The 25,758-nt window shown below is 47.6% G+C and overlaps 1 protein-coding gene and 1 long non-coding RNA gene across 4 annotated transcripts; one reads left to right on the forward strand and one right to left on the reverse strand.

Moving 5' to 3' along the window:
* Positions 1-5,273: 5,273 nt before the first annotated feature.
* Positions 5,274-8,189, reverse strand: LOC140846346 (uncharacterized). Its single transcript, XR_012125347.1, has 3 exons — positions 8,062-8,189; positions 7,026-7,077; positions 5,274-5,621 (listed from the first exon to the last, which is right to left on the reverse strand). It is a non-coding gene; the product is annotated as an uncharacterized lncRNA (long non-coding RNA).
* Positions 8,190-8,227: 38 nt separating this feature from the next.
* On the forward strand, positions 8,228-24,508 carry TUBA8 (tubulin alpha 8). Of its 3 annotated transcripts, none has more exons than XM_017659894.3 (5): positions 8,228-8,524; positions 17,678-17,900; positions 19,289-19,437; positions 20,828-21,508; positions 24,197-24,508. In XM_017659894.3, the coding sequence occupies exons 1-5, from the start codon at positions 8,378-8,380 to the stop codon at positions 24,488-24,490; spliced, it is 1,494 nt and encodes a 497-aa protein (XP_017515383.3). In that variant the 5' UTR covers positions 8,228-8,377; the 3' UTR covers positions 24,491-24,508. The 3 variants fall into 3 exon arrangements, with proteins under 3 accessions (XP_017515383.3, XP_036870862.1, XP_036870863.1); XM_037014967.2 differs by lacking the exon at positions 8,228-8,524 and adding an exon at positions 11,703-11,725; XM_037014968.2 differs by lacking the exon at positions 8,228-8,524 and adding an exon at positions 13,848-14,044.
* The last annotated feature ends 1,250 nt before the right edge of the window (positions 24,509-25,758 follow it).

Raw genomic sequence — 25,758 nt, forward strand, 5'->3', positions numbered from 1 at the left:
CCTTTTAAAAGAAACACAATTGTACTATATTATGCACTCTGTTTTAGTCCTTGCTTTTTTATTTTTTAAAGAAGTGGAATGATTTTGAGGAAGATGAAAGAAAATATGTTACTATAATGTGTACTTGTGGATATAGAACTGGGCTGTCTTTGTTTCTGGCTCTGCCACTAATTTGCTCCATAACTTTTCAAAGATCACTTAGTCTTGGGTCATTATTTTCTCCCTTCAAAGACAGGAATAAAAATTATCTGCCTTATTTTCTTTATAATATTTTTGTATTGAACAGAAGTTGATGAAAAACTTTGAAAGATATTAACACACACAGAATGGAGGACTGAAAACAGTGCATGATATTTAATGTTACAAAATAGGATGGTTAAGCTGTTTATCAAAAAAAGGTAAAGATATTTGAAATAGACTAAATGGATATTGACTTTTCATATAAGGACATTTAATTAAGACTGAAATGGTCCACTAGAGCTCTGTGTACACTTACAAAGGCTACTGCAAATTAACACTTACTCTGGGGTGTTGAGAGTAATAAGGTACTAGGCCAAAAAATGATATGCTCTCTGCCCTGCCTTTTACTTTGGGCTTACAGGGAGGGTGGGGTCTGGTGGCTGGGGAGGTAACGGTTTGTGAGAGAGTATTTTGTTTGGCTAAAGACAAAGGCCAGGGATCTCTGGAGCAAGAAGGGTGAATCCACTCTGAAAGGCAAAAGTTTGCAACAGGGAAGCAGGGGCAGGTAGGTAGGGTTTTGGGGAGTACTCGAATTTTAAAAATGGATTTGTGAGGCAATATGGCTGGGGTCAAAACCCAAAACATCAAATTGACTAGAGTGAAAAATGGCGTGAATCCTAGCCTGGCTCTGCTGCCACACGGAATGAGTGGGCTTTATTTTTGGGTTTAACAGTCCACATTACTTATTATATTTGTAAATGTCTGTTTGTGCATTTCTATTCATTCATTTGTAAGCCTTTCTGTTCATTTAAACAACCTTATTAAAATACCAGTGAAAATAAAATAGTCTGTATCTTCTGTAACTCCAGCAAGAGGAAATCCCGGGAGACAAAATACCTCTAAAACCTCTAAAACTGAAATCAGTCAAAGGGAGAAATAAAGTTTAAAACCCTGTTATTGCTTACAAACTGTTGTCTGGGGCTGTTTCTCTCTCCTGCTTCAGCAGAAGCAAGGGAGACCTCACCCCAACCTCTCAGGTTCAGATAAGCCCTTGGTTGCCCAGGTAATTACCCATTGATATGGGTAAAATCACCCATAAATCCACCCCTCACTAAAGCCAGGTGAGAGATTCTGGATATCCTTCGGCTTTACCCACATCTTCTCTTTGATATCATATCTGATCTGTTTATTATAATACTCTCCCCCACTTTGAGCTCTGCATGGTTTTTTTTTCCATTTATTATCATCACCTACTCAGTTTCTAATATTATCTACTTTCTTACTATCTGTATTTATTTTCTGGAACAGCTGTAACAGATTACCACAAACTGGGTGGTTTGAAACAACAGAAATTTGTCCTCTCGCAGCTCTGGAGGCAAGCAGTCCCAAATCGAGGCTTCCCTCAAAGGTGTCAGGGAGAGCCCTTCCTTGTGTGCTCCATGCTCCCATGGCTGCAGGTCCTTGGCTTCTGGCTGGGAGACTCCAGTCTCTGCCTTCATGTCCATTTGGCCTCCTGCGTTTCTGTGTCTCCTTTTCTGACTCTTATAAGGGAACTTGTCACTGAATTTAGGACCCACCCTGGTCCAGGATGATCTTTTGAGAGCTCCTCATTACCTCTAAAAAGACCTACTCCAATAACAGGTGAGGTCCTGAGCAGACATATCTTTTGGGGGCCACAGTTCAACCCACTACTTTATCTTAGTGGCTGCATAGTATTTCCTTCCTATTAAATTGTTGGCCATTTCAGGTATTTCCGACGTTTTGCTAATATAAATGACAGCCCTAAACAGATTGCATGTGAAAATGCCTTAAAACAGTACTGTTATTTTCCTTGTGAGCTATTTTCTTGGGATAGTTTTCCCATAACATCTATGACATCAGGGGTGAGAACAGTTTTCCAGCTCTCTTAACATACCACCAACAGGTGTTCCAGAAAGACTATGTCACTTTCCAATGCCCATAGCAATATATGAAGTGACCAGAAAAAAGAGAAATTCAAGCTATTGTTTCAGTGTCCAATAGGCAGGAAATATCCAATAGGGGAAGAATTAACTATATTCAGAACATCAAGGCCTCAGAGAGAAGAAAATGAGCCAACTGCCTTCTCTTTCCTGTGGGGCCAATTCATCCTACCCAGATCTTTTGGTGCCTCTTTTAGGGGCTGGCAGCTGAAGCAGGAGGTCACCTGATCTGTGACAGAGCCCCTGATGTTCCTGCTTGGCCTCTAGTTACCTTGAGCCAGTCTATGAGGTGGGCTTTCCTGAGTGCCCCCCACCCCCATGTTCTTTACACCTGTCAGTCTGTCCTGGACCCCGAGGTTTTTTGCTGAGTCCTCATCTTTCTGCTGAGTTCTCTGTGCTGTTCATCTGAAGGGCTGCCTGCTTGCTCAAAGGGGAGGTGAATTTCACAGGGTTCAAAGCCAATGCTATGGAGGTGATGCGCTGAAAGGTGCAAGGATTGTGAGCAGGGGAAAACCAGTGTCTTTCCCAGCCTGCAGCAAAACAGCCCAAAGCCTCCAAGGTTTTGGTTTTGAAAGGAGACGCAGGGAGAAGGCCAAGCTGCACTGGGTGGCTCCAAATTTGTCCCGAGATTTCTTGTATTCCCTTGATGGTTCCAGCTGCTGCAGACATGCAGACCCTGAAGGGCACCTCTTCATCTGTGATTAGTGTGGCCGAATGCCCAACCTGCCTTCTCTTGGTGCCCTGCAGCACATAAGAAACAAGCCTGAGGCTAGGGGATGACCAAAGTGAAATAAGTATGGTGAGCTCCTAAATACAGGTAATCTGATTATAAAATGTAGCCTGCCTCTGGAATTCACTGGTTGGCTGCAGCCCTTCAGGCACCTGGAAGTTAGCAGGTCTCTCCTGTATCTCTGCCTCAGGGGCCCGCAGGCTCCCTCAGGGTAAACTCCACCTTCAGCATCCACCACCTGGAGCACCAGCCTGGACATCTGGACTCTCAAAGTTTAAGTGAAGAGAATGAAGCCAAGCCCTCCCTATCCACAGTTTGCTCCTTCAGTTCCAGTTTAGAGGTAGTGTTACACATTTGAGTCTGTCTGTGGTCTCAAGACACCCTGAGGGCAACCACAGCTCTGTCTCTTACCAGTTGTTGATCAGGAATAAGAGCTCACATTTCTAGGTCTCAAATTCTCTGTCTGTAAATGGGGAAAATAAAAATCTTAATTTCTATGGTTTTTGGAAGCAGTGAAAGGGGCGAGCCCTTAGCATGGTGTTTGGTACATAGAAAGGGCTCAGGAAGTACTGTATAAGTGATAAGTACATAAATATGAAGACTCTTCTCCTGGATGATAGAAACTACCTCCTACTCAGGTGGGTGTGGCCCAGTTTTTTAGGCTATCACTATTATTATTATATTTGAGAATGTAACCCTACAGCAAAAATATTCATTCAAGAAGAAATACGCACATAGTAGCTGGAATGTGGCAGAGGTGCGGTGATTTTCTCACAAGGCCTACATCACACTGTCCAGGAAGTTGCTTTCTTGTAAATAGTCTGGATTTGACTTCATCTTCTTCACTTGCCACAAGGGGACTATGTTAGGGTTTGCCAGAGAAACAGAACTGTTGGGGAAGCATTGTGTATTTTGCTCTGTCCTTGTCCCCGCCGCAACAAAGAATTGAAGGGCAGAGACACAGTAATGAAGCAGAGTAAAAGTTTTATTTAAAGATAAAGAGAGAAAGAGTGCAGCAGGCAACCTCAGCAAGGAGAGGCGCCCTGAAAGGTTGGAGAGAGAAAGTTTAAGATTGAAAGGTTACACACTTAGAAAGTGTGGGTGACTTCAAAGAGACGAGCACCCCGAAAGGTTGGGGGTTCACCCTTTTAAGGATTCTTTAGGAATGTGACTAAGGCCTGGGATGCAGACCTGTTAAGTGGTCTTTGAATACTTAGAATTAACTTAACACAAGGAACTTCCTGCTCTGATTTCTCCCTGGGGTACTGGGCATTTTTGGTCTGGGAGCAGTCAAACAAGACCACTTGCCCAGTCCCCAAGGTGGGCTGCGTTATTGTCTGTTTGCTAAAGAATAAGTTAAGAATCTTACTTCTTAACTTCCTGGGTATTAAAATACAATCTCTAAGATGGAATTCTTCCTGCTTTTTACTACGTTGTTTATGGCTGGACCTGCATGGTTAACACAATAAAGACATGGGCTATGCTGAGGTACCTTCCTTCATCTGGGGAACATTCAAACATTCCAGGCCAAGTTACTCCTGGCTTTTGGGTTTTAATTGATTAACTTTGGGTCTTTTTAGTGGACTTTCCTGGCCTTTTTCTCTTTCCACCCCGCTCATGTCTATTTTCCTGCCTAGCATAACCAATAGGAGATATGTCTATATCTATACATCTAGATGGAGAGCTTTATCTCTGTCTCTACTTCTGTATCTATCTCTGTAGATTTATTATAAGGAATTAGCTCATGTCATTATAGAGGCTGAGATGTCCCAGATCTGTAGCTGATGTTCCAGCTCACACAGTCAAGCAGGCAGCCGTTTCCTTAGGCTTTTTGTTCTATTCAAGTCTTCAGTGGACTGGATGAGCCCCGCCCCCCGCTCAGAAGGACCATCTGCTGTACTCAGTCCAGTGACCCAAATGTCCATCTTTCAAAAACGCCCTCAAGACACACCCAGAATCATGTCTGACCAAATGTCTGGGCATCCTGTGGCCCACTAAAATTTACACATAAAATGAACTATCACAGAGACTAACAAAACATGCCTTCCTTCCTTCCTTTCTTCCTTCCTTCCTTTCTTCCTTCCTTTCCTTTCCTCTTTCTTTCTTTCTTTCTTTCTTTCTTTCTTTCTTTCTTTCTTTCTTTCTTTCTTTCTTTCTTTCTTTCTTTCTCTCTCTCTCTCTCTCTCTCTCTCTCTCTCTCTCTCTCTCTCTCTCTCTCTCTCTCTCCTTCCTTCCTTCCTTCCTTCCTTCCTTCCTTCCTTCCTTCCTTCCTTCTTTCTTTTTCTTTCTTTCTTTCTTCTTTCTTTCTTCCTCTCTCCCTCTCTTCCTCCCTCCCTCCCTCCCTCCCTTCCTTCCTTCCTTCCTAACTTCCTTCCTCCCTCCCTCCCTCTCAGGGAGAAAGGCACAGGATGGAGGTGGGAATAGAGTGCCTCAGTGAAACCTCGGTGGCCACAGGTCAAATAATTGTTAAGTCAGAGGACTTAAAAACCAAAAAGAAGTAAACATCTTTTTATTCCAAAGATCCAAAAGTCACTGCCTTAGTCTGCCCCAGGTGCCATAACAAAATCCCACAGACTGGTTGGGTCACACAAAAGAAATTAATTTCCTCACAGTTCTGGAGGCTGGAAGTCCAAGACTGAGATCCAGCAGGGTGAGTTTCAGTGAGAGTGTCTTCCGGGTCTGCGGACAGCTGCCCTCCCCATGTCCTCAGGCGGCCCTCCCCTGCACTGCTCCTCCTGTCTCTTCCTCTCCTTATAAGAACAGCAGTTGTAGTGGATTAGGGCCCCACTCTTATGACCTTCTTTAACCTTAATTACCTCTGGAAAGGTAGGTAATACAGTCAGATCTCCAAATACACATTGGATTTAGGGCTTCAACATATGAATTTGGTGGGGGGCATGATTCAGTCCATACCAGCTACCCCCTTTTAAAAACTCCCTGGAGCCAAAGAGGATGCTATACCTAGCATTTATGGGGAAGCCATGGCACCCTCCAGCTGCAAACCTCATAAAGGGAAGTTTGATGAGGTTCAGAGGGTGTCGTAATGAGGCAGGAACTGTGGGTGTAGTCAGAGTAGGGTGAGGGCCTCCGGAAAAAGACCCCTACCAAAACTCTGTATTAAACAAAGTCAGAGTCTCATTAATTCTCTAAAGTAAATTATCAAACTAGGAATATAAGCATTCTTCAGTGAGATTAGTTAAGACTAAAAAGCCAAGAGTAACTTGGCCTGGAATGTTTGAACATCCCCCAGATAAGAAAATACCTCAGCATAGTCCTGTCTTCATTGTGTTAATTAAATGAGGCTATTGTAAAATTTACTTCAGCCTGATGCTAAAAGGCCTGGCTTATCTTTAACTTTGCCCAGATGCTGCATTTCCTCCTTCAGCTCCTAATCAAGTAATATATAACCTGGGCAATTAATATAGCAGGCAAACCCAGTCACAAACAACATAGTACAAGGCAGGAAAGATTCCATGGCAAAGATAAGATTGCATTTTAACACCCAGGAAGTTAAGTAGTAAGATTCTTAACTTACTATTTAGCAGACAGTAACTCAGCCCTCCTTGGGGGCTGGGCAGGCGGCCTTGTTTGATATGCTCCCTAGACCAAGATTCTGGTATCCCAGGGAGAAATCAGGGCAGTAAATTTCTTGTGTTAAGTTAATTCTAAATACTCAGGGATCACTTAACAAGTCCACGCCCCTAAGCCTTTTTTTCAGCTTCCCCAAAATCCTCACCTACCTATAAAACCCCTAGAAAAGGCACCACTACAGGCTCTCTTGTCCCTTCCTGGCATGAGCCAGGACCTCTGTCCTGTCATTAAAGCCACTCCCTGGCTCTTCTACCTTGGGTGTTTGCTAAGTTCATTCTTCAACTCCACACACAAGAACCCCGACATCAGTAATAGTGAAAGTAGTTGAATGCCATCATAATCACTAGTATTGTCATTAAGATATTAAGAATCTGTTCACAACATTCTTGCTTGTTCACAAAGAAAACTTGAAAAATCAATTTATTCCACAATTTATTGAGCATCTTTGATGCATTCAACTAGATACTTTGATGGGGAGGGCTCTAAGATGAGTAACACAACCCCTGCCCTCAAGGTGTTCTGATTTAGTAGGAATATTTAAACACATGTACACTCACACATACCTAGTATTCAAAGTAGGAAGTGATCCATGTGTGGAAGAAGTATTAGACTGTGCTATAGGAGTTTTGAAGAGAGAGAAATACATAGTTAATAACCGTCATTATCCTTTTTTGATCATTTACCATGTGCTTGAAGGTTAGCTTTATCATGACTCTCAATTTTCAGCATTTAACATTAGACAAAATTCAGTTCATGATTTAGTAAGCACTGCATGTGTCAATAGGTAAAGTGTTTGGTACTGCCTTGGATGCAAAGATGATTAAGACACATGTCCTGACCTCTAGAAGCTCATAGTATAAATAGGAAAAATATACAAGTGGGCAGTCAGCAGAACAAATTGCTACATAGGAAAAAAGCATTCTCATTCTCTACAGGCTAGAGATGGGCACCCCTTATGAAGGGAAGGGAAGGTTCATCTGTATCTGTGGTTGCAACTTGGAGAGTAACTCCATCTGGTCAAAGCAGCTCTCTGTAGTGAAAAGCCATCAATTTGCCTGAAGTGACTGGGGTTGGTGGGGTGCCTGAGGAAAGGGAGAGAAGTCAGGAGATGTGTTACATGTCTCAGCACAGGTGGTCTCTGCAGTGAGACCAAGGGCTGCAAATGACTCTGTCCGCCACTTGGGCAGGAGGGGGTTTGGGGAGGCAGGGCAGAGGCAGAGGGAGGTTTAATAATGTGGCCAGAATCTGAACTGTGCAGAGAGGGGCTCCTGCAAGGCCAGACCCAGCAGCCCACACCCCTCTCCAACCGGAGGGAAAGCAGGAAAGCCTTGCCCTTCAATACGCAGCTGAGGTCCCATTACTGAGCCAGGAGGCAGCGAGAACCCAGAGGTCATTCTCTACATCTAGGACTTAAAAGTAGGAAGAGGGAAGAGGAATGATAACTATCTCAAGAAAGAGTTTTGAAAGTAGCGCTGGAGGCCTGATAACGCCCTGGGGTGGAGAGACAGGAGCAGCTGCGGTACCGAAAAACGCTGTGTACCAGGAGTTTTCTGTATGTTTCTCCCGTGACTGCCAGAGCAGAGGCCGCTGGGGCTGTACCTGGTGGTAGTCCAGGGACCACCCTGCACTCTCCTGGGAGAGGAGGAGGACCCTCAGCTAAGCCCCAGGGAGGCGCCTTTCCTGCCTGGGCAGTCCTGCCGGCCGCGGCCAGTGTTTGGAGCAGGAAGAGAACGAAAGTTTGCAAGGCGGCGAACATTTTAAGTGCAGTTTCACATTTTCTCCCAGCAGCCGGAGCCAGAACGGCAGCCCCAAGGGCTGCGGGACCCAGGCTGGCGACACGCGAGGCTGGGCTGCAGCCGCGGGAGGCGGGGCGCCACGATTATGACCTGCCCGGCCCCTCCCTCCGGGCGCTACGATGCTGCGGGGCGACTGCTGGCCCAGTGTGTCCGTCCCGGCCCCCGCCCGCCCAGGATGTCACAACCGCGGAGGCGGCTATATCTGGAGCAGTAGGGGTGGGCAGGCCCAGCTGCGAGGCGAGCAGGCGAGGCGAGCGGCCGCCATGGTGAGCCTTTCCGGGCCGGGGCAGGGGACCAGGGCCGGGGCAGGGGCTAGGGGGCCGGGACCAAAGCAAGAGACAGGGGCTGGGGCAGGGGGCAGAGGGCAGGTTAGGGGGCTGGGACATGGCAGAGGATGGAGCTGCGTCCACGCGGGGGCTGACCCGCCCATCGCTGTGGGTCTGCAGAACTTGAAGTCTCCTGGGGGTGTCAGTTCAGGGTCGAGGGGTTCTGGGCCTGTGAGCCGGGGCCACTGGGGCCACTCCCTTTTATCGTAGAGGGAAAGTAGATACCTGGGGAGGGTGTGCATGCAGGGGCTAGGTGCAGAAGTGACATGTGATGGGCTCTGGTGGGTAGCTCAGGGACCAGAGTGAGGGACAAAGGGGACAGGCCAGGGATTCCCCATGCAGCGGGCGTGGCTGGACATCTGGGGGTGGGAGTGGATGAAATGGAGTCCCCAGACCCAACCGAATGTGACAGGGGCCTCAGGGCACCACGATCCCCAAGCTTGGCCATTCTCTGCCCTCTCCCGGGGCTCTGCTTGGACTTGGGTCACCTGGCCATGAGTGCTCAGCTGCCCAGGCACCTGGTGCCCTCTCCGGTTCCCATCTGTCCAGTGGTGAAGGCCACAAGGACTGTGATGCCAGAGTACCCCCCTGGAGGGCAAGGGGACCTCAGACTTACCTTGTTTCCCACATTGCCTTGGGAGTCCAGGGGGCAGCTCCTTTCCCACCCCACCCCTATCTCTGCAGGCTTGGAGGGGGCCTTCCCAAACTCCAGAGTTTCACTCTCTGGAATCCCTTCCTTCACCCCAGTGCGCCCTGGCAAATAAAATTTGCCTCCAACCTACTTCCTTGAACACCTGGAAACTCAGAATTTCCTTGACCAGGGCCCTAGTATTTGGGAAATAGGTGGTGGTCTGGAAAGGCTGGGAGGGGAGGGGAGCCAAATGAGCATGTCTCATAGGCCAAGGTCAAGTTCTCTGGGCATTCTCATTTCAGGTGTCAGTGACAGCACAGGCCTGGCGGAACCTCCTCCCTCCCCTGGCCTCTGCTCATTTTGGAGAGTGCCCAGGCTCTCTGGCTCCGGCCCTCTACCTTGCTGTTTCTAGCTCCAAGTCTGACCCCCACCTGTCCTTGTACGAGCATGCTCCCAGACACACCTGGGAGCTCAAAGAACTTGGGGAATATTGGAGATAATAACCACAGGAATCCACTCCTGCCTGAGGCCACTGGTGTGGAGCCACAGAAGGAGCCCAGAGCTGGGAGTTCAGAATTTTGGATCCTGGCTCTGCAGTTAGCTGTGTGGCTTCAAGAAGGTCACTCAGCCTCTCAGGACTGCATTTTTTTCCCCCTTTGTTCACAAAATGAAAAGGGCTTATGTTTCAAATATCCAAGGGTCCACCCAGTTTTGCTATTTTAAACTTTTTATTATAATTTAAAATATATAAAGAGGAGAGAGACTAGTATAATGAACCCCTGTAAATGCCTTGTCCAATTTCAATAACTAATCTACTTGTGATGAATCTGCTTTATTTATTCCCCTTTTCCCCTCTGCCATTATTCTGAGCAAATCCTAGGCAGCATACTCGGGATTTGATATTTAATATTCATAATATCTAGTATGTAGCTAGTGCTTTATAATTTTCAAAGTGCCTTTTCTTGCATGTTTTAATTTTTTCCCGAACGCCATAGTGGCTCTCAGAGGAGCCTTAGAGAGGCCTATTTACTGGGTGCCAAGGATCACAGTCTAGCTCTAGAAGCACATTTTGATGTGTAGTCAATAGGCAAGCTTCTGAAAATACCGAGTAAATAAAAAATTTTAAGCAGTAAAACCTTATTTTCAATGTGCTAAAGAATTTGGATGTTTAACTGAAAACCTATGGTTGAATATTTTGGAAAGAGAATATCTGAATTTTGTCTGGCAAGCTTCATTTAGAATATTTTCTTGCACGGGCAGCATTTTGTTGATGAGAAGACATTTTTTATCTTCATAGAACCTGTTTTTAAAGATCCCTTGAGTCATTCACGAAAGGCTGGAATGATGCAGCTAGAATCCCCAGAAAGGACTTTGCTTCTGGCAACTGGTTAGTTTCAGGCAGCCAGGCCACATGCTCACCTTCCCTCTGCTGTGTTAAGGAGAATTAGAGTCAGCATTTCGGTAGGGCCCAGGGAGGACCCATTCTCCGACAGTATTCGCATCTGCTCCAGTGTCCCTTCTGTTGGCAGCTCGGCCGGAAACTGAGACGAGGCCTCTTGCTTGGGAAGTAGTGTGGAGAGCCCTGGCCAGGCGCTCCAAGTCAGTGGTACCCAGCGCAGCATTAACTCTCTCTCGCTCGGCAGGGCGGCTTGTTTTCCAGTAGGTGAGAGCTGCTATGCGGCCTCCCCAGCTACATTCCTTCTGGACGGGGAGCACCAGCTGAGTTCGCATGGGCATAGTCATTAAATGGCAACAAAGAGCCCGTCTCCCCACAAATATGGGTAACTGGGAGGGGAGCTGTTCGGGTGGACCCTGTCTCTCTGCCGCCCTCTGCCAGCGGCCTCTGTGTAGGCTGAATTCCGCACGCAGAGGAGCGCTTGGGTTCTGCTGCACCCACCCCTTCCCCCGACCAAGTGCGGTGTCCCAGAGACCATTGGATACCTGCCTTGGAGCAGCAGAGGAGCCTGACAGGGACCCACTCCCCAGGCAGTGGCGGGGCCAAGGTGCTGGGTCAGTAAGGCAGCACTGGCGTGTGCCCTCAAGGAACATTAGCCCTGGTCAGGCCCATGCAGAGCTACAGGGTTCACGCTCCTGCTCAGTGTCCTTTCCGGGGTGGGAGGGACTGAATGATCTTATGGGACAATGAAAAGTCAAAAATAAATTTTGAGGATGCAGCAGCTGGCGAGAAGGGCCAGTGCTGGGGGTGAGTGGGGAGGCGGTGCTATTGGGGTGCTCTTCCCCTTTTGCCTTTGGCCACCCAGAGACCCACAATGCTGTCTGTGGCCTAGGTGGTTGACATTTCCCGTCAGTGTCTTCCTGGGAGAGTTTCCCTTGACAATGAGCTGTAGAAGAGAAAGGGAAAAGGGGGTGGGCGCTGTGCATCAGATGAAAACTCCGTCCTTGTTCTTACCCCCCAGTGTCAGCTAAAGCTCAGGGGTCTTCTGACATCTAACCGTCTCTTATGCTGGGAGTCCACTTGCCAAACACACCTGCCTCCTGCCTTGCCTCAGGTCGGTCTGTCGCCCCTTATGTCATCCCTCCTGTGGCCTGTGCAGCGCCTGCCGCCTGCCGTATGGTGCCCTCGCCCGGGCCACCTGCACTCACTGATGCGGGTTCCGGTCGCCGCTCTGGCCTGCTCTCTATCCTCAGTTCTCGGTGATTCCAAGTATGCTGTGATGGATGGGGTGGGGGTGGGGGGGCTTTGAGCGGAGATAATTCAATCTCTCATGAATCCCATTTGTTCTTTAATTATCCCTCTGTAACACTGTGGATCTACTTTTTACTTGTCATCTCTGACCTAGATACTGAAATACAGGTGCTTTATTATCCCAGACTGACAGCTAGAAATAATTAGATGTAGTAATTTGACCATGCAGGTGGCCAGCAGTCTGCGTGCTGGCTGGGCTTCTCACAGGACACGCTCAGCGCAGCCCGTCTGGGTCACTTCCTTTCCTAGGTAATAAGCCAGTTTTACTGTATTGTGATATTTCAAAATGGTTTTTAAAGCAACAAACCTCCTTTTTCAGAGGATCGTGATTAGCTGATTTTAGTCTTCGGAGAGCAAAGCAAAAGGGAGATGAGTAATGTCAAAGAAGGAATAATTTAGGACTGACATAGGAAAGGTTTCTTGCAGTGGAATTTTAAAAGGGCTGTAAAGTTCTAGAAGTTCTTTTTTTGATGTTCTACTAAGCATAGACTCTCCTTCCCTCCCCCTGGTGCCGGTCGTGGGTGCTGCAGATGTCTCATCGTTTCTGAGCTTCATGAGCCCACGCTGCAAACTGAGCAGTTTGTGGGACCTGCCTTAAATTCTCCTGCCATGTGTTCACATGGCTCCTAAATCCAGCTAAGATGATCATGTCAGCATGTCTAAATTCTTCAAGGTCTCTACAAATATTCCTCTTCTGGGAAACCAAGCTAGACGTTGCTTTTTTCTCCTTTGAACTACCTTTGCCTGTTAGGCACTTGCTGTTCTTGTTAAGGAGACTGTAAGCCCCACTGCCACCCCGTGTTTAGCCAGCTTCCACTGTGTTCAGGCAGGATGCTTGATGCTGGGGATTCAGTGAGTAACAAGCATTGCTCAACCTCACAGAACTTACTGTCACTACACAGAAAGTCAGCAAATTGAGCAAGCAACTATAATATCTGTGATAAATGCAATGATAGGGAAGAAGGGGGTTATGGGAGTGTGTAGTAAGGGCCCTAGGCTGGTTTGTGGTTTTCTAGGCTTCCTGTAGGAAGTGATGTTGAATGAGAGACCTGAAGGATGGACAGGAGTTGGTCAGCACCTCTCAATGCCTTCTTACCCCTAAGACCACAGCTTTGTAGGAGACACAGGAGCAGGCACCAGTCTTTCCAGTGCTAGTTCGTGAGGGTTGCACTTTTCTGGAGGAGGGAACTCCTTGGGGTCTCCACCTCCCACATCTCACCCCCTGCATGGCTGCTCACACAGGATCCGCTTTACCATCCAGGGCCCCAGGATCATAGAACTAGTCTGAGCTAAAAGCCCAGATTCAAAATAGAACTGAGAGGGAGACATGGCATGCGAGAGAAAGTGTGAGCTCTGATTGGCTGGAGAGGGGAATCTGAAATACAAGTTTGGAGAAGTGTATGATGAAATATCCTCTGCTGGGTCACCTTCCTCTTTGTGGCCCCACCCCCACACACACACCAGCCCCGAGAAGCAGGTTCTGGTTCTGAGGAGGATGACCCATTTCAAAGAACAGCTACCATGGGCTCGTCTCAGTTTCTCTCTGTGCTGGAGCTTTTCCCTGTGTGGAGATTTCACCCGAGGCTTGGCCTTGCTCGGCACTGTAGACTTGCACTGAAGTAGGAGTGGGCACCCTGGGACTCTGGAAGTTCAGAGAGCAAATGAGAGGTCGTGTGGTGTCAAGCAGAGAACTCAGGCCGAGGTCGGAAAACCTGGATTCTAGTCTGGGCTCTTTTGCACAGAGCTGTGAAATCTTGCATCTCTCCCTTTACCTTTCTAAGCCTTAGCTTTTGCATCTGTAAAATCATGGGGAGAGAATTCTATCTGCTGATCCTTGGGGGCAGTCTAGTTCTAGTCTCCTAAACATTCTAACTAATGTAACATCCCTGGTCGTGACAGGAGGATGACCTTCCTTGGGCACAAGGGCCGACCTCCCCAGGCCATCAGCGTGAGGTCTGCCCTGCGACCGCCTAGAGGGTCAGAGCGAGGGGCTGGAGAAGGGGTTCAGCGTTGAGCCGGGGAGCTGCTCCGTCCTTGCCTCCTGGGGCAGGCGCAAGACGTGTGTCCTGTCAGAACGCCGCAGCTGGGCGCAGATCCAACCGCCCCGCGAGGGCTCATACAGGTTTTCATTGCACTTGTGATTTCTTCATGTAGCTTTAAAATTATTGTTTACCCTCACAAATTAGGCTCTTAGAAAGGGTTAGTTGAATGACTGAGTGAAATGAGACAGGAATAGCATGGGCCCCTCAGGACACGGTCATTCTGGTGAGTGGGGGCCTTCCTCCTGCTCTTTAGTTCCTTTTATTTTCTTTTTAGTATGAAAAATTTCAAACCTCCAGAAAAGTATAGTCATATGGTGTCACCCATGTATCTATTATCTAGACTTAATAGTTATTTTCTGCCATATTTACTCTGTCTGCTGTTAAAAGTATTTTATTTTTTATTGAAATAAAGTTGATGTACATTATTATGTGGGTTTCAGGTGTATAACAGTGATTCGATAATTATATACATTACTAGATGCTTGCCATGACAAGTGTGTTTACTCGATTGCCAGACCAGGTATTACAGTATTATTGGTTGTATTCTGTATGTTGTACTTCTGCTCCTATGACAAACTATTTTAAAGTAAAATATAGAATCATGCCACTTTACCCCAAATTCTTCAGAAGCTTCTCTAAAAAATGACATTTTCATACTTAACTACACTTTCATTATCACACTTAACAAAATTAATCAATTTCCCCATTTGTCCCCCAAATATTTTGATTTGTTCAAACCATAACAGAGTCCAGATACCTATATGTGGCTGTTATGTTTCTTCAGTTTTTTTCTGATATGGAACCTCCCTTCTCCTTTACTTCTCCTGAATTAAAAACGTAGATCAATTGCCCTGTAGAATGTTCTACCTTGTGGATTTATTTTATTGTCTTGATGTCACCTTAACTCATCCCTGTGATATCTGTGTTTTCTGTAAGATTGAAGCTAAATCCCAAGGGTTTAGTGGCTTAAGGCTGAGTATTTTGACAAGTGCTCCTTGTGGTGGCAGTGGGATGTCACAGTGCATCACAGGAGGCCCCAAACGTCTGCTTTTCTCGCTATTAGTGGTGTTGGGACTGAGCCCAGTGTTGGGCTGGTGACCCTTGTGATTACCTTTCCCCTTATGACCTGTAAGTAACGGGTTCTTTGGCACTATGTAAATATTTGGTTCTCTCCCCACAAACCATTCACTGAATAGTAGGCATCCTTATCCAAATTAATTATGTGATTAAAACCATAATGTAGCAATATTTCTTAATATGTAATTCCTTGTATACTGATAATCCAACATTATTTTGTTAGCTTTCCCTCATCAACAGGGCTGTTTGGAAGGGAAGGAATGAGTTTTATTTATGGGGGCTTTCTTTTATAAATAACACTAAGGCCTTGTGCATTTTTACTTATACATTCTGTTTCATTGTAATCAGATGCTCAGATTATCTCATTTTGGGCAGTGGGAGCCCCTTCAGGTGGTTCCTGAGATCTTTTGACGTCATCACAGTCTGCATTAGCTTCTGTACTTTGAGGCACTGTCAGATGCTCCAGGCTCAGCCTACAAGTTCCCTGCCCCACACCTAGAAACCTGCATTTCTGCAAGGAGCTCTGGTCCCTGTAGTGGGGGTGGCACTGGGAGGCCTTCCTTTTTTCTTGAGTGGGGTAGCCACTTTGGGCTTTTGGAAGCACCTATGAACGTGCCAGTTACTTCTGAGTCTAGTTTTTACCTTCAGTTACTCATGTGAATTAGCTTAACAGGGAAAGTAGCTCTTCCTAAGTGTGCGTGAGAGAGGGAGGGAGGAGAGAGATTTTGCCTATGAAGAATGTGCATTTATCAGTGTGTGTAACATCAAAAGAGGCTAAAAACATTGATGCCACCAAGATGGTGATTTTCAGGTCCAAGGTCCTTTACTCCTATGAACTTTGGGTATTCCTGAAATATCCCTGCATCCTTGCTGAAAAAGCCCAGAGTACTCCAGAAGGATGTGCTCACAGGGGCCTGGAAGGAGGCTGGGGTGTGGGGTGGGGAGGCCTAGGAAGCTGAAGGCCAGGGCCAAGCGGTGCCAAAGCTGCCTTAGGAAGCTGCGGCCGCATGACAGATGCAATGTGGCCTCGTCAGGCATGTACTGGTTGTGGGTGGCTTCTGAGTGTGGGACGCTGCTCTCCCTAGGCCTGAACTGAGTCCTAAGGTGAAGGCAGAAAGTAGATCTCCTAAAAAATAGAAAAGGTGAGTGGGATGGGACCTGAGGCCCCTGACTTTCCACATGGGGGGATACAGCTCTGAGGAGGAATCATAATAAAACAATGGTGAAAAGACAGCAGTAACCATGGAAGACACATTACTTGCAGATGAGGAGGTTCAGGAACCGCACAGCCAGTGAGCTGAGAGGACAAGCTTCAAACTCTGGGTGTGGGCACCATTCGCTGGCCACCAGTCTCAGGGACACACAGCTGGGCTATATTCCTGTCTAGGGCTATCGTGGACAGGTGCCCACGGTCCCTCCAAAGGCAAGGGCACAGACACAGGTGGAAAGCGGGTGCTCAGGTGTGACTTCCAATTAGGGAGCTGTGGGCCCTCCCCCCTCCCCCACCCAACTCCATCTGATGCTACTCAGGTTGGCTGCCCTGCTGCCATGCCCAGGGAACCTACAGGTTCCTGGGAGCCCCATGTTCTGGCTGGATGTGTTTCTGTGCCCAGCCATGCTCTCTGGAGGCTCTGCCCCTGGCTTTGGTTACCTGGTGCTAGAAAATGCCAAGTCAGGTCATGAGTAAGAATAGAAACCCACAGACCAGGCACATGCTTCCCTGCCAGGATCTGGAGGGCATCAAGGGCACAGAGCCGCCTGTGCTGGCCACTGCCTCCCCACAGGGAGGGGTCATGAGGCCTCCTCCTAGCAAAACCCCATGCTGGGTTTCTATACTCACACTCCCTCACAGGTTCATCCCCTCCCCATCCTAAGCTGTTAATACTAAGACCAATCAGGTCACTGTGGCTTCACACCAGAGTGACACAGAGATAAGGACACTCTAAAGGTCAGCTTTAGTTAACACAGGGCCTTAACAGGTTATGGTGGCTACAAATAAATTTTCCAGCTTCTCAGCGTTCAGGAAGAGCCTAATTTACAAACTCCCACCCACCCTCACTTCCGCGCCAACCCTTTATTCCTATATTTGTAACCAGAAAACTAAAGACACCGATGATACACACTAATGAAGCATATTCCTTCCATGAGTTCACCTGCTCCAGGACATTCTGAGACTGTGTGTGTGTTACTGTTGTCTAGTAAAGTTGTGGTCTGGGCGTGAGCAGGAACGCTGCCCCCATGTATGGTGGCGCATTTGGGGATCGCATCTGCTGTTACCACTGGTTTTCCCTTTGCTTCCCTCAGTATGGGAGTCTCATGGTCGGGAGTTGGCCCCTTGTTTCATCTATGCAACAGCCCCTTTTTCCTTTTCCTGGCACAAAGGATTAGCCCTGGCAAGTGACCTTTAGAGAAAACCACAAAACCATGGCTGTCCTTCAGAGCCGTAGCAGGCCAGCAGCCGTGGCACCTGGACACCTGAGATCTCAGGCCTGCCTGGTTCTGCAGGGCATGCTGGGAGCAATGGATACTCTGTGAGCTGAATGCCAGGGAGAGACAAGTGCTCAGATGCAGGAATATAGGACAAGGCTTGGATGGGCCTTGCACTCTCTGACCTTGCTTCTGTATCCCCCTCACAGCGGGAATGCATATCAGTCCACGTGGGTCAGGCGGGAGTTCAGATCGGAAACGCCTGCTGGGAGCTCTTCTGCCTGGAACATGGCATCCAGGCAGATGGCACCTTTGGTGCCCAGGCCAGCAAGATCAACGATGACGACTCATTCACCACTTTTTTCAGTGAAACTGGCAATGGGAAGCATGTGCCCCGGGCTGTTATGGTGGATCTAGAGCCCACTGTAGTAGGTGAGTGCGGGCCGGGATTCTGCACAGAAGACGCCAGGAAACTGCAGAGGCTCTGGTCTGTGAGAGCTAGGTAGGCAGAATCTCTGCCTGGAAGGTGAGGCCGGCCCCACCACAGCCTCTCCAGCCCACATGATTTCTGTTAGGCCCTTGAACTCCCTGTAGTCTTGGGGAGTCTCTGAATAGGGATCCCTGCTCCCTGCTTTCCCATTATTGCTCAAATCTATGCAGAACAAAATGCCTGCTACTTAAACCCCTTAAACTGCTGAGACAGATTGAAATTATTCTTTGCTAAATATTAAGGGTAAAAAATAAAGATAAAATTTTAAATTCTAGGGAGACATCAATTTCTCAAAAGTGTCGGTTTCTGAGTCTATAATAATTGCAGTCTGTGCTCTTGGGTCTGGTGTAACCTTTCTGGATTTTACACCCTAAATGGAATAACAGGCATGTTCTCTTGTAGCCAGAGGTTACTGTAGTTTTAGAATGGAACTCATCTGGATCTAAGAAAACAGAAACTGACTTGTGTTGGGGCAGTATTCTTGCTAGCTCACTTTGAGGCCCTCCCCACCCCAGCACCATTTCCGCTGGGTCAATCCTCACTGCAACATGAGGACTTCCTCAGCTTCAACACTAGCTCACCAAGCAAGGGACGGATACATTTTACAGAGATGTCTGAGCAAATGTCTAATGTTTAAACCCTAATCTTCAAGGGCAGTGGACTCTAGGTACCCCACCCCTTGGATACTTTGTACAAAGACAAAAGTGCAGATTACCCCCCAGGCCTTTGTGCAAATGGGCAATCTCCCCTGTGGGAGTAGAGGAAGGCCAAAGAGAAGATGGGTTGTGGTTGGGGCCTGATGCACCTCGACCCGCTGTGTGTTCACTTTGTGTGGACCATCAGATATGTGCAAAGCCCCCCTGACAGTCTTGCTGCAACTCGAAGTGGGACAATTCCTGGGAGAGCCTAGGGCCTGGGAAGATCACCCTGAATGTTTCTCTGTGTCCCTAGAACATTTTAGTGCAAGTAAAGTTGGGTTAATTTTATGAGTATCCTTGCAGCATGTAAGAAAAAATTAAAGGAAGGAGAGGCAATCAACCTCAGGGTTCGGTGAGCTTGTAAACCTAAGGCTTTTTGAAGTTCCAGCCAGTAGAGCAGCCAGCTTTTCATTGCCTGCTTGTCACAAGCTCTGGGTTCCATTAGTGCCTGTGTTATCCTGGGATTCTCTTAGCCATTTGCAGATTTACAACAGGGTGTCTGGTTTGACTCCAGGGGGTTTTTCTGGTGGGGAAATGGAGACCCAGAAGTTGTTATAAGATGTTCTAATGGGGAAGGAGGCATCTCCTCTAGAAACCAGGAAGAAAGAACTCATGGTCCCTTCTCCCGGCAGATGAGGTTCGGGCAGGAACCTACCGCCAGCTGTTCCACCCAGAGCAGCTGATCACCGGCAAGGAGGATGCTGCTAACAACTATGCCCGGGGCCACTACACGGTGGGCAAGGAGAATATTGACCTGGTGCTGGACCGCATACGGAAGCTGGTAAGTGTCAACAAGGGCAGGGAATTGGTGAGTCAGGCTGAAGTAGGCAGGCTTGGACTTGGTCCTCTCGGCACAGGATGACTATAGACATGATCTGTGGCTCCTCACAATATAGAATTCCTAAAATGTGGGAATTTCTGCTTATTTTCTATAAGACATATTCACAGGGATGGTGCCCCTTCCTCTCTCTGGACATCATGGACTACCCTGTAGTCTGATGCCCTCCCTATTAATATTTCACTCTATGGTGGTATCTGCAGGAAATTCCAGGAATAAGTCGGTTAAGCTCTTTGCTTTTTGGAAGCATAGGTCAAAAAACATTTAACTTGGAAAAGGAAGAGATCATTGATACATTTCAGCACTTACAAATGTCAGTTAGGTACATTCCTTTATTTAACCCCCTTAGTAATGAATGACACAAAGGAGGTTGCTTCCCTGTACTTCATAGAGGAAGAAATTGAGGGTCAGGGTGGTTCAGTAACCTAGCCCAGGTCACACAGCTAGAGAGTGGCAGTTTGGATTAACTAGAAAGCTCTGAGTGAGTTACTGGGTGAATTTCTTTGTCTGCTGGGAAAGGTTGGACTTGATCAGGGGTTCTTGGGAGCTAAGGATGCCAAATTTTTGCATATGTTCACATGTTCACTTTTCTGTTTAGAGGAGGGCTCATAGGGGTCATCAGCCTCAGAGCTGTCTGTGATCCCCAACAGTTGAGAACCGCTCAATTGAATGATCATTGATCACACCCAATGGGAAAATCCTGTGATTCTAAGAACTCTCAGTTCTGATAAGAGCTAACATTGACTGCTTACTACATGTCATGTCCTTGCTCAGCGTATTATGCTATCTCATTTAGTTATCACAATAACCCTGGGAGATGAGTCTCTTTAATCATCCCGCTTTTACCAAGAAGAAAAGAGTCTGGAGAGGTTCAGTAAATTTCTCAGGGTTTCACACCTGGGATATGTCAAAACTGGCATTAAAACTCAGGCTCTCTGACTCCACTCATACTTTTGAAATTGGTATTCCGAGTCACCTTCCAGATGGGCTGAAAATCAGATGACAGGGGAGGGGAGAGGGACAGGAGCCGGGCCGTCCCACCGCGCTCCTCAGCTCACACGCTCCATCCGACCAGACTGCTGCGCCAGGCCCTTCTCCTACCTAGAGGCATGTGTGTGTCCAGTTTGCCACCCCAGATTTTAGCTGATCCTCCCAAGATCTATTCAGCTCCCTTTTTGTTTCCTTACTCCTTCAAGGTTGTTTTGATTTCTCCTGCATAAAAATGTGTATGGGAGGGCAGAGTGGGGCAGACAGAGAGGACGACCTGCTGTGACCCCCGTGAGCATTTCTGAGACTTGTCTTCATGTTTTCTTCTTGCTCCGTACCCCCCCAGACAGATGCCTGCTCTGGGTTGCAGGGCTTCCTGATCTTCCACAGTTTCGGCGGGGGCACTGGCTCTGGCTTTACTTCTCTGCTGATGGAACGCCTTTCCCTGGATTATGGCAAGAAGTCCAAGCTCGAGTTTGCTATCTACCCAGCACCCCAGGTCTCCACTGCAGTGGTCGAGCCCTACAACTCCATCCTGACCACACACACCACCCTGGAGCATTCAGACTGTGCGTTCATGGTGGACAATGAGGCCATCTATGACATCTGCCGCAGGAACCTAGACATTGAGCGCCCCACCTACACCAACCTCAACCGCCTCATCAGCCAGATTGTGTCATCCATCACGGCCTCTCTCCGCTTTGATGGGGCTCTCAATGTGGACCTCACCGAATTCCAGACCAACCTGGTGCCCTACCCTCGCATCCACTTCCCATTGGTGACCTATGCACCCATCATCTCTGCCGAGAAAGCCTATCATGAACAACTCTCCGTGGCTGAGATAACCAGCTCCTGCTTCGAGCCCAACAGCCAGATGGTGAAGTGTGACCCAAGACATGGCAAGTACATGGCCTGCTGCATGCTTTACCGGGGAGACGTGGTGCCCAAGGATGTGAATGTCGCCATTGCTGCCATCAAGACCAAGAGGACCATCCAGTTTGTAGACTGGTGTCCCACAGGCTTCAAGGTGAGAGCTGATGACTTAGGGAAGAGCCAGACAACGAGAGGAGCAGAGGGGTCACCCAGGATGGGGGAGGGACATGTGTGACCCCCAGGGCCTCAGCTCGTGTACAATTCCATGGGAGCTTGAGGCTTTATGGGATGATGTGGGAGGAAGGGCTTCAGCCAAATGTAAAATTAATTCCATTCATTCACTAGATCACTCATTTTCAATAAGGAGAGACTTTATTTGAAAGGACTGTGGAAAGAAGGGGAGGAAGACTAGTCTCTACTGTTCCCACCTTAAGATCTGCAAGCATCTCAGAGGTCAGGCAGAAGAGGGCTTTTCTTGTATAGGGAGCACTGAACAAGGCTAGAAAGAGTCTGTGTGGACAGTGGGATGGGCAGGTGAGTCGGGGGAGAGAGCTGTGATAGGACAATAGATCAGAGAATGGAGTTCACCAAATCATTCAGGTTGCCAGGGAGGTGCAATTCACTCCTCTAACAGATAATATACTCTTCTCCCAATTTATTTTGAAAAATTAAATAATCACCCTATAAATCTTAATCAATTTAGAATAAGGATGAAAAATTTTATGGTTATGTGATTATGGATCACATTATGAAACTGACATTTTCGATTAACCAGGTGTAAGCAGAAGCTAAGGAAGCCTGTTGTAGATCAGTCTGGAAAGTGCCAGACTTGGAGGGTCAGTGGGGAGACTGAATAGCTAGGGAAGACCCCTGGATCCTAGGACCAGGGAGTGTTGGATGTTAAAAGCCACAGCTGTGAATGGCACTGGCAAGGCATGAAGCTGACTGTGCTTTGAGCCACTTGACTGCTTTGTCCTGTGTTCCTATGGTCTTTAGTCAGATTCCACCATCAAAATGACTGCCATCATTTACATTAATTAGAACCCTCCCCCTACCACCACCACATTGGGCTTTCAGTAATTTAGAAGTTTACTGAGCACCAGGGGTGATTGTACCAATCGCTGGAGTTGCAGAGATGCACATGTCTTTGTTTTCCTGTGGGATTTAAAAAACAAGGCTCCAAATGCCGGTCTCTTGGTGACTTGTTCACATGTGAGGCTTCGGCCTGGCTGACCTCCTACTGAGGTAGTGCAGCATTCTTCCTCACTGCTGCCTCTAGACTATGTGGCTGTTCTGGTCATTCTTGCAAAAGCAGTCAAGATCTTCCAAAAAATGGAGGTCTTTCTTCTTTTTCAAATGGAAACAACAACAAAACAAGCTAATAAGAAAATGAACAGGAAAAAAAGCCGAGAAATGGATATGTGAGGGTGGTGGGGAAGTTGACAAACAGGTGATGCTCCCCCATTTTCTCCCCTTCATTTTAAGCTAAAGCTCTGGGGTTATGTCCAGAAAGATAAGGTGGTGCTAGCATCTTTTGCTGCTTCTCAGAAAAACACATGCTAGGAGGGTAGATATTTTTGAACTTCATCCTCTTGCATTCTCCCCAAGGGTCATCTGAAGTTGACACAGGTCAAGACTACTATTGTTCAAGAGGGAGGGAGTTGGACCCAGGCATAGAGCTTTTGCTGGCCAGGGGCAGCTCTTGTGAAGTATATGATGCAGCAAAGGTTACATTCATTGCCCCTCCCCTTCTCATTTTTGGTCCTTTGCATCACCTCCACCACCAAGAGGAATGATAGACCATTGTGAATTCCTTTCATGGGCTACCCACCTTGCTGTGTAGCCTTCTGCCTCTTCCACCTCCACCTTTCAAGATGATGAACATTCTAAAGCTCTGAATTCAAGAGACTGACAATTGAGGCCTGCTGGCCTGGGTAGGATGGGTATTTTTTGGATAGTACCATGGTTCTGAGTGTTGCATAAATATTAATTTGTCACCTTAGACTTCTTCCAGTTTCCTGCAGTTCCTGGGCTTGGCTTTGGTTTGGGATCTGTGTGTGGGAAGAAGGGATACTTCCCGGATAGTGGCCCACCATGAGGCTGGGCGTGGGTTAGCTTGGAGGGCCCTGTGATGCTACCAGAACTTGGGAAGTTGGCTCATACAAGCAAGAGTTTTAAGTTTCTCTGGAGTCCATGCTTTTCTTTCAAGAAACCCTATTCCCCAGAGACACAGGGCCTGGTAAACCATCCCCAGAGCCTTTGGGATCTTTTTATTTATTGCCCTGGAATAGCTCCAAGACCTTTTAAACAGCTCTCCACCCTTGGCAGAGAAACTTCCCTAAATTTATTGACAGGATAACTAAGAGGAACTTCAGATGACCATTTGGGAAAGAATAAACTATAATAACTTCAAGTCTAGAAGTTAATTTGCCTCTAAAAGCCAATCTATTTCCTCTTTAGAGATAAATATGTCCTGTTCACCCCCCTTAGGCCCCTTAATGATAATCTCACCCATCACCCTCTTTTGTCTACTGGAATCTCCCACCAACATTTCTACCTATTGCCAGCTCATCCTCCTCTGCCTCTTCTCCTCTTTGGATTCCTCAGCCCTTCCTCTTTTTAGTGTGCTGTACCCAATCGCACTCACTTTTAATTCCAACGCTCACCTCTTTCTGCCTTCCTGCTTCCCAGCCTGCTCCCTCCTCACCCAGTGCTGAAGGCCTGCTCCCACACCCAGGCTGTGCCTTGCACCACACCGTATCACCAAGGTGACTAGTCTTGACTTATCCAGCAGTCACCCTGCATCTGCCTTTGTTGTTCCCCCTCCTTCTCTTTTCCTCAGGTGGGCATCAACTACCAGCCCCCCACCGTGGTGCCGGGAGGGGACCTGGCCAAGGTGCAGCGGGCTGTGTGCATGCTGAGCAACACCACGGCAATCGCGGAGGCCTGGGCCCGCCTCGACCACAAGTTTGACCTCATGTATGCCAAGCGGGCCTTTGTGCATTGGTATGTCGGAGAGGGGATGGAAGAGGGAGAATTTTCTGAGGCCAGGGAGGACCTGGCTGCCCTGGAGAAGGATTATGAAGAAGTGGGGACTGATTCATTTGAAGAAGAAAATGAAGGGGAGGAGTTTTAAATACACATGCTCCCCTTGGCTATGTCTCTTTATTTTTCTTTTCCGCTCAAAACACATTTAACCACCCAGAGTGCCAGACCACAGCCTGGTTTCCATCTTCCTGTGGGCAACCGAGGCAGTGTGGAGGCTGAGCTGTCAGACTACTGCCCTGGTCCCCAGGCAAGAGTAGGTTTGTGTCACTAAAGAAGATGAGAGTCACTGAGGATGCCTACTGAGGGTTAGGTTGGGCCCACCCCAGCATGCAACCTGCTGGCTTGGAATGATAAAACACTTGGGGAAAAGAAAGATCTGGGCATTAGGAAGATTCTGGGAGAGGCGTGGCACTATTCTAAGAGCTAGAGAGTTAGTGAGAAATAAGACAGACAGATTTCCTGCCCTTGGAAATACATAAATGAGTGAAAAGAGATTCACCTGGTGCTTTGGGCGACACGGTGGCATGCTGCACAACTGCAGGAAAGCAGAGACAAGACTGGAGTGGTGGCAGTGCCGAGGACAGAGACAGAGACCGCTGCAGGGGCAGGGAGGCCCAGAGGCAGAGCCCGGCTTGCTGCCTGCAGACTCTCTCTGAGTGGACAGGATTCTAGTGACCGACCTGCCACAGTGGGAATCAAGTTGGTTATAAACCCTTTCACCCCAAGAATGTTCCATTGTCATTCTTTGGTACCACTGAATCCATAGTGAACCTGCCTGTGGCTGAAATCCAATGGCAAGACATCTGGTGGAACCTGGGGCCTGGCTTGGTGGCATGTGGAGGCATCTGGTTCTCCAAACCCAGAAGTGCTCTCCAACCAAGAAGTAGCATCCAAGAGAGCAGAGAGTGATGAGCTTTTCTCAGAGGTTTCGGTGAGGGCTTCACTGCATAGTCATGATTGAATCATTGGCCATTGGCTGATTCAGCCTCCAGGCTCCTGCCTGGATGGGGGTCCAAAAGTCTCTCATTAACATGACAGAATACCCGTTTCACCTTTAAAACTCTACAGTGTTTTCAGGAACTGTGGATGAAGACCAAATATGCCTGGGAATGACCAAAAACATATTTCTTATGACTCATTCATTACATTGCAGGAGTTTAGATTTTTTTCTAAGTGAAACTGATGCATTTGGAAGGTTTTAAGCAGGATATCTACTGTAGTTTATATATATACATACCTTATCTTTAACCCTCCCAACAATCTCAAAATGTTGTTTTGAGAATATTATTCCCCTTTTAGAGATGAAGAAACTGAGGTTTTGAGAGATTGTGTGTTGGAGACAGAACTAGAGGGACA

Source organism: Manis javanica, chromosome 15, assembly GCF_040802235.1.
Source record: "Manis javanica isolate MJ-LG chromosome 15, MJ_LKY, whole genome shotgun sequence".
Lineage (NCBI taxonomy): Eukaryota > Metazoa > Chordata > Mammalia > Pholidota > Manidae > Manis > Manis javanica.